Below are 8,781 nucleotides of genomic sequence, written 5' to 3' on the forward strand. Positions count from 1 at the left end.
ACTTACGTTAATACCTTCATTAGTCTTCATATAAACTTTTATATGAAGACTAATGAAGTTTATTTTTGTCTTTATTTTATATGATTTTTATCCAATAATATATATCTATATCCTGTAAAGACTTTTCTTGACGCACGAAATTCCAGTCAAAAGAAAGTTCTAATCTAAGTGTGAAGATTCTTACTATATCTATGCTATATTGCTCGCACATTAAACATGATTAGTTATGTGAATATATAATTATGGCAACTTACAACTAGTATCAAGCATAAAGGTGATAGTAACAATAATCCCTTACGAATACTATATAGAGTTAAAATCGGAATACGAATACGCAAAACTGATTTAACTAATTAAGTTTTTTTTAAATTAATTAATTAAAGTAATTAACTACTAATAAGCTACTTTTATAATTATTTTAATAAAAGAAATTACATTTTAAAGTTGGAACGAAAGCAGTATAATAATGTAAGTTACTAGGAGATCGAATACAGTTACCACTTGTTTCAAATCCATAGAAATAATTCTCCATATCGTGTAGCGAGGTGGTCGGACTTCTAAATACTCCAAAGTGGTGAGAATCTGCTCACGATAGGCCTCATCTTGAATGTTAATACATAAAAGCAAACATTGCATCAATAATTTATTAACAAGTCATTATTGAAAGGTTCTAGGGGCTCAATGTTTACAAATGTTAATATGTCGCAGCCAACTAGCTTAATTAGCAATTCAATTAACAGCCTAGTTTCTTTACTAAACAGCGCCGTTCAACTAGCGGCCTGAATTATATTCAGCCATTTGATCAAACAGCTAGCCGAATGACTTGAATCGATGACGTAACGAGTACATTACTGGCCTATCCTGTTCATTTCAATTTAGTTCCACTTTCTGCCACACTGTCAAAAAAGCGTCGGCAAACAACAAATTTGATCATGTTTTCCAAAGTTTAATGAAAAATAGTATAGAAGCGTGTAGTGACACTAGGAGTGAGCGTAAAAATAAAAATAAGTTGTAACTTAAAATGTAATTCAAATATATTGAAAAAAGAATATCTTATATTAGATATTTCAACGATTTTTATTTCTGTCACATGATCTTACGAATGGCATAAGCCAGCCAGTTTATTAAATGTTGTAATAAATGCTACGGCTCAATATAGGCCGCTATTTATACGGCGCTGTTTAGTAAAGAGCCAGGCTGTTGATTGAACGGCTATCTACGCTAGTTGGCTGCAACATATATATCATATTCGTATTGGTTCATCGTCGTGGCTCATTATGACATTTTTAAATATTGTTCATATGTTGTAAAAATCTGGGAAATACTATATCAATTTATCATTATAAACCTTACGATTCCGAACTTCAGAGTATTTTAACTATAATAAAACTCACCTAAAAATTGGCGCGACTTTTATACGGTATAATCAAATATTACAGATACAAAAATATTCCTATAGAATGAAAGTAGAACAATATTAACTAAAGTTAGAAAGAACCTGTAATACACTACTATGGTTACTATAAAATATAGACGTCACCTTTGCACTGGATCAGCTCTGTGGAAATCAAAGACATCAGCTTCTCGTACTCATTCAGCGTCAGCTCAAGAAGCAATGGGCCCATTAACAAGAGTGCAAAGTTAATCAATGAGATAAAGAGAATTGATAAAGATATTTCCCATGCGCCCTGAAACAGACTTCAACTTTAAAGAAACAAATCCTCACAAATAGGCTGATTTTCATGAATTTTTGTAGAAAACTATAATACATACCACAGTATACAACGCTTACATTTATTATAATGTGTTGGCCAAGTGGCTTAAGCGAGTACCTCTCACCGGTAGGTTCGAATACCGGCTGTGCACCAATAGACTTTTTTTTTTCAATGTGCGCAGAAACGGATAAAGAAATCTTGGGCAAAAATCATTGGTTTTTTGTGCTCTACTGGTTGTTACTAATAGTACAGCCTTGCGATTCTGTAACTCACTTTTCCAACTCACACAGCGGTTTTCGCATCGGCGGTCGCTCTCAAATCAGTCGTGAAGCAGTCATTTTATGATTTGGCATTCTGAAAAGGTGGGAGCTTGAATTTTATTGTTTACTAGCTGGCCTGGCGAACATCGTACCGCCTAACAGTCGATTCTTTATTTTTAAAAAATACTTATATTGCTATTGGGGACACCGGTCTAGCTAAGATAAAAAAAAGAAAGTTGATAAGACAACAAATACATTATGACAAAAAATAAAAATTTACCTTCCCAGAACCCCTCCACTAACACTTGAACTTTATGCTATGGTATTAAAGTTCAAATTGACTTTTAAGTATTATTACGAATATTATGTACAGTGTTGTTTTTAGACTTTTTCACTCATTTTTTTTAATTTTTCTCTCTGTAAGAACCATCCTCGTACTTCAAAGAATATTATAAAAAAAGAATTGGCCAAATCGGTCAAGCCGTTTTCATGTTATTTCATGACAACGGAAAACGGGTTTCATTTTTATATATATAGATTAGAATGCCAAATCATAAAATGACTGCTTCACGACTGATTTGAGAGCGACCGCCGATGTGAAAACCGCTGTGTGAGTTACAGAATCGCAGGGCAGTAATGAAATTTTGTCTTAATTATTTAAATAACTTACTTTCGCAATCACTAACACTATGGCCGAATGTACATCAGCTAACAATGTCACAAAATAGTAAACCAGCTCCAGGAGTGCCTGAAACATGTTTAATTCAAGTGACATATCATAAATAAATAATGTGTATGATTATAATATGTATATACATATACATATATACATATACATATATACATATACATATATATATATATTTCTTGTGTGCGTGTGTATGTGACTGAACTCCTCCTAAACGACTGGACCGATTTTGATGAAATTTTTTGTGTGTGTTCAAGGGGATCTGGGAATGGTTTAGATTCACAAATCAGCCCGCCAGATGTTAAGGGTAGTCCACCCCTAATTTTTATTTTTTTATTTATAGATAAAATTTTATTTTTTATTTTTTTTATGTTACAGAATTAAAAAATACATACAACCCCTAATTTTCAACCCTCTACGATCAACCCCTATTTTTTTATTATAAATGATATACATGGCAAAACGACGTTTGCCGGATCGGCTAGTAGATATATATAATAGCCATGTAATCATTTTTTTAAATTAAATTTATTTCCCAAAGTCGGTAAAGTGCATTAAAATCACTACAATCACAAACTTGTCTTGCCTTGTTTGCCTTAAATATAAAAAAACAGACGAAAAATAGAATCCCATGCTCCATTGGAAGATGTTTTAGTTGTATGTTTTTATTTTTACCTGTTTACCCTCAATTCCGTTCCGAAAAAAGGAAATATCTATTACGGTAGGCCAAACTACTATTAATGACCTGTAATCTACCTGTGAGATAGTATGCTAACTGCTTGCATTAAATATATATCGTATAAAAAAAATCATATTTATTTTTTATTTAGTAAGAAAGTAGGATTATTACCTGTATAGCTAGTATATTATATACTTTTGTAACATTATCAAGCAATGTTTTATACAAATGTAAGAACTTCCTTAGACAAAACTGCTTTTCATCAAGATTTCCATGAATTAACTTTGAATCCAGCCATTTCCGTAAAAATGCCATTCGTGACCACAACATCTCATATATCATAACTGAAGGCAAGTTCGATACAGTTTTCGAAATTTCCGCCATTTCATTTACTAAGAATGAATCAAATCTTTGGTTTAAAAAAATATTGCCCGTTAAATTAAAAACTAATTTAATGACTGTCAAAGTAATGTAAGCGACTAGACAAGCTGATTTTGGCTTTGTGAAATGAATAATATTGTCTAGAGTCACTATACCGGAATGAAATCTTGTAAAATACTCTTGTTTATTCCAAATAGCGAAACCTCCGTTTATAATAAGGAAAGAAAACAAATTCACATCATACGTAGCTTTTAGACTATCCGGTTTAAACCCTATTGAAAAGTAAACATAAGTAGTTACGCTTATATAGACAAAACAATAACATTTACATAAAAACTGAACAATTTTTGATGAACAACACTCCCAATAATTACCCACAGCGAGACGAAAATATAATATACCCTTTACTATGGACATTTTCATGATGATTTATATTTTCACTTGTTAAAGATGTAACAACTGTATATGAAATGATCAAATGAATTGGAAAACAGAACTTGTTTATTATGATTGACGCCTTATCTATTTCGATCTATAATGAGGTACACTTTCATTATTAAATATAGTGTTATGTTAGTGTCCTCAATGCCTCAATAATAAAATATAAAACAAAGAAACAGTTTGAATGATTGTAGCTTCATTATAATAATGAAACACGACAAATTCATTTAAACATGTTAAAAAAGCTTTAAAACAACCTGATGGACCTAGAGTTGTGTTGTGACAGGTCTTAAGTCTTATTCCACACGACTTATTGTCTTGGCTAGCAGTTAAAAGATAATATTATCAAAGAGCTAGCCAAAACAAGGTTAGACAAAAGGCATGTGCATGCGCACAAACTTGCAGACAAAATCCACCGCCCGGAGTTTTTAGATAGGTTTCAACCTCTGCGTAACTTCAATTAGCGGCAAGGATACGGTTTTAGGCGATGGCCTTTTAGCAGATGATTTTACCAACCTGTACTCAGAATTGAAGCCCCACATATCCCCCGCGGACTACGAAACAAACTTGAAAAATTGTGAAATGATTCCTTACAATTATTAGCTTCATAAACCCATATATAGTAATTAAATATGGTAACGAAGGTAAATACTATTCATAAAGTGAATGTTATACAATTCCCTCTCATTCTGCGTTACATCTTCTAGATTAGATGACTCAGTAGCTAATAATAGTTTTGTATCACTAAAGATGTTAATGTCACGTATTGTATATAAGAGTGAAGAAATTATCTGTATTATCTGTAGTAGTATTTTGACGATTATGATTATAGTATAAGATCCCGATATACAACGACCTTCACCGAGATGCTTATTTAATGAAACGTATTTTATATTTAATTTAATATGTCAATAAATATAATCCATATGGGTTGCCTAGCAAATTTCAGTCCAGAGTATGTTTCATTAATATTTAAAAAAAAAATTTTTTTAATAATTTGCATGTAAATTTGTGAGTAAATTTTTTGATTTTTTTCAATCAATATTTTTAATCAGGGTAGTATTATATATATATATATATCACTATAACTTTCTTTTTACTAAAGATGTATATATACTTTAGTGTCACATAAAAAATATACACATAAATAATTAATTGATTAAAAACAACCTAACGTTTGCATATTCCATGGGCTTCATACTTTCGATTGGTATAGAATTTATTTAATACTCATACCGGTGAAATGTTTATAAAAATATATTTTTTTTTATATTTACAATACTCTGGACTGAAATTTGCTAGGCAACCCATAAGGATTATATTTATTGACATATTAAATTAAATATAAAATACGTTTCATTAAATAAGCATCTCGGTGAAGGTTGATGTATATCGGAATCTTAGACCATTACATTGTACACAAAAGAAACACAGTATAGTGAATATATTATAATATTTCTTAAGAACAACTTTTCGGCACTCACAAACAAATATCGGGTTCATTTAGAATCATAATGTGCTTAATTTCAAGTGAATATCAGTATAACAATATTTGAACGCGCCATTTAAAATCTCCATCCATAGCGGAATTAAAAAGAAGGTGAATTATTACGTCTTTCTAGTAATACTAAAAACACACAATTACAATGTTAATTACAACTATTTAAAACACCTCTAAAGTTTAAAATAAAACTATTAATTAAAGGTATAGTCTAGTATTGATAATTTCTATGTTAATTCAAAATTGGAATGAAAGCAGTACAATAATATAAGTCGCAAGTAGTTGTACAACTGTTACCACTAGTTTCAAATTCATAGAAATAATCCGCCATACTGTGAAGCGAGGGGGTCGAACTTCTAAGTACTCCAATGTGGTGAGAATCTGCTCACGATAGGTTCTATCTAGAGTATAATTTAATATTTTTAATCGTCTCTTCATATTCAATAATTTATAAATGTATCTATCATATTACCTTTGCACTGTATTAACTCTGTGCTAATCAAAGACATCAGCTTGTCGTACTCATGAAGTGTCAGCTCAAGAAATAGTGGACCAATTATCATGAGCACAAAATCTAGCAGCGAGGTCACGAAAATCGACAGCGATATTCTTAATTTCACCTAAAACACACCTCAGTTTTATGTAAGATCCAGTCATTAGATTACATTTTTACAATCGACTTTTTAATTATAAATCAATCTAGTATAGACTACAATAGATACTCGGACGCCACAAACCTAGATTTTGCATAAATACAACCCTGGACTGCTTTTTATGAAATTATAAATATGTGATAAAATTATTAGTTCAAACTTTGTCTTCGATTAGGAATTTTCAGAAAATAAACTACAGCTGTAAATAGAAGTGTTGTTATTATTTCTATAGGTGAGTTACTATTTGAATAACATACGTTTCCCATTACCATCATCACTATGGAGGCATGTATATCAAATAATAATTTCGTAAAATGGTAAACCAGCTCTATGAATGCCTGAAACAAGTATGCTGTTTTAAAAAATGAAAATCCATTATTATACAAATATTACAAAGTAATGCATTCATTATTGATAAATGTATGTGTTCCACATATATATAATCATGCTAGATTGATTATTTAAACTAATCTATTACTCGTAGTACTATTACGGACTACGAACAATACAGTTTATAAAGCTGGTAAACGAAGCTAGCAGCCAGATGTTGGTCCATGAAAAGGTGACTCCCTTTATCAACGTGTAGTTTTTAGGCTTTAATTTAAGATATTATTTGTACACATTAGTAGATTTACGCAGCCGTTTCGGACATGAGTCATAGGCTATTTTCGTCTTGTAAACGGTTCGACCAATAAACGAAACATTTACAACTCCACTTCGAGTTTCATTTCGAGAGTATGGCAGTGGTTCAGATCGGGCCATCGAACGCTTATAAGTACTTTAAACCTTTGAAACTTTAAGATAATAAATTTTAAAGTAATTATTTGACTCTCGTGTCTACGACTGCCGTTTGACCATGAAGTCAAGTCGTCAGAACATGCTGACGTAACAATTTTTAATAATTTATCTTGATTCTTAATATCCTGGTCGTCTTTTCTAGTCATTTGGGTCTTTCTGGTCATCTAGGTTCTCGTTTTCTGCTTTGTCAACAATCGGTACCTGTCACCGCCTTCTTGACGTTAGACGCAAATATTCATATAATTATTAGTTACTGACTCTGACTTTCTTCCTTTCTCCACGTTAAATCCTTAGCCGTATTGAGGAGCTGCTTTTGTTCATGAATATCGATGTCTCTTTGCCTAAACTACCAACAGCTTCTATTAAATGAAGAAATTAAATAGTTGAAAATATTATATGCAGTATAATTAATACTTTATAACGAATTAGGCACAATATATCAAATTATATCGAAACACAAGCTCAGGCAGTCTCTCATGCATCTTTTATAAGACTATAATATCTTCTTTTAGGAATTTCTTTGTATATATTGCTGGTGTAGCATACTTACCCTGGATTCAATTCCAAAACAAGAACTGTTTCCTCTTGTTAAGAACACAAACATATACAGCAAAAATATAACATAAAGATTAAAAATGTTCAGATTTTTTTTTGTGTAAAAGCGTGCCAAATAACAACGATCACTTTCTTAGTCTAATTAAGTAGGATTATTACCTGTAAAGCCAGTATCTTATATACTTTTGTAATATTATCAAGCAAAGTTTTGTACAGATGTAAGAACTTCCTTAGACAAAACTGCTTTTCATCAAGATTTCCATGAATTAACTTTGAATCCAGCCATTTCCGTAAAAATGCCATTCGTGACCACAACATCTCATATATCATAACTGAAGGCAAGTTCGATACAGTTTTCGAAATTTCCGCCATTTGAATTGCAAGAGTTGGAATAAATTCCAAGTCCAAAAACATAGTGAAATTACCAGCACTTTTAATGACTATCAAAGTAAGGTAAACCACTAGCCACGCTGATTTAGGTTTTGTGAAATGAATAATATTGTCTAGGGTCCTGATACCGGAATAAAATCTTATAAAATACTCTTGTTTATTCCAAATAGCAAGACCTCCGTTTATAATAAGGAAAGAAAACAAAGTAACATCATACAAAGCTTTTAGACTACCCGGTTTAAACCCTATTGAAAAGTAAACATAAGTAGTTACGCTTATATAGACAAAACAATAACATTTACATAAAAACTGAACAATTTTTGATGAACTACACTCCCAATAATTACCCACAGCGAGACGAAAATATAATATACCCTTTATTACAGACATTTTCATGATGATAATGTATACTATGTTAAACTTCACTGACTGACGATGTAACTATTGTACAATCGATTATTAAATGGATTCGAAAACTGATCTATAATCAGGTGCACTTTCGGTATTAAAGTTTATTTTCATTTCATATTCTCAAGGTCTTAAGCACAATGTAGTATTTTATAATGTCCAGGAAAAGGTTATTACAATGTCAGAGTAAATTGCGACACTCTGACATTACAATTAATGAGTCCCTTCGTTTTTTATCGGAAAATAATTATAAATGTCCCCGTTTGCTTATGGCTTATGTAGACGACTTCGCCGTACCTATTAAAATAATAG

At 31.3% G+C, this 8,781-nt stretch overlaps 2 protein-coding genes across 2 annotated transcripts; both read right to left on the reverse strand.

Annotated features, from left to right (window-relative positions):
- Nucleotides 1-438: 438 nt before the first annotated feature.
- On the reverse strand, nt 439-4,146 carry LOC125051467. The gene is made up of 4 exons (XM_047651753.1): nt 3,514-4,146; nt 2,646-2,723; nt 1,541-1,688; nt 439-602 (listed from the first exon to the last, which is right to left on the reverse strand). Exons 1-4 carry the CDS (start codon nt 4,144-4,146, stop codon nt 439-441), a joined length of 1,023 nt encoding a protein of 340 aa, XP_047507709.1.
- A 1,499-nt stretch (nt 4,147-5,645) lies between these two features.
- Nucleotides 5,646-8,521, reverse strand: LOC125051989. The gene is made up of 4 exons (XM_047652633.1): nt 7,831-8,521; nt 6,588-6,656; nt 6,138-6,285; nt 5,646-6,066 (listed from the first exon to the last, which is right to left on the reverse strand). The coding sequence occupies exons 1-4, from the start codon at nt 8,455-8,457 to the stop codon at nt 5,903-5,905; spliced, it is 1,008 nt and encodes a 335-aa protein (XP_047508589.1). The 5' UTR covers nt 8,458-8,521; the 3' UTR covers nt 5,646-5,902.
- Between the last annotated feature and the right edge of the window lie 260 nt (nt 8,522-8,781).

Source organism: Pieris napi, chromosome 8 (genome assembly GCF_905475465.1).
Source record: "Pieris napi chromosome 8, ilPieNapi1.2, whole genome shotgun sequence".
NCBI classification, from domain to species: Eukaryota; Metazoa; Arthropoda; class Insecta; order Lepidoptera; family Pieridae; genus Pieris; species Pieris napi.

What these genes read in the sequence shown, in the direction of transcription:
- LOC125051467 (XM_047651753.1), bottom strand. Translation starts at nt 4,146, where the DNA reads ATGAAAATGTCCATAGTAAAGGGTATATTATATTTTCGTCTCGCTGTG. An exon ending in ATAATATACTAGCTATACAG is followed by an intron (nt 2,724 to 3,513) that starts GTAATAATCCTA and finishes AACATGTTTCAG; the next exon opens with GCACTCCTGGAGCTGGTTTA. An exon ending in AGAGCTGATCCAGTGCAAAG is followed by an intron (nt 603 to 1,540) that starts GTGACGTCTATA and finishes TTAACATTCAAG; the next exon opens with ATGAGGCCTATCGTGAGCAG.
- LOC125051989 (XM_047652633.1), bottom strand. Translation starts at nt 8,457, where the DNA reads ATGAAAATGTCTGTAATAAAGGGTATATTATATTTTCGTCTCGCTGTG. An exon ending in ATGCCTCCATAGTGATGATG is followed by an intron (nt 6,286 to 6,587) that starts GTAATGGGAAAC and finishes GGTGTGTTTTAG; the next exon opens with GTGAAATTAAGAATATCGCT. An exon ending in AGAGTTAATACAGTGCAAAG is followed by an intron (nt 6,067 to 6,137) that starts GTAATATGATAG and finishes ATTATACTCTAG; the next exon opens with ATAGAACCTATCGTGAGCAG.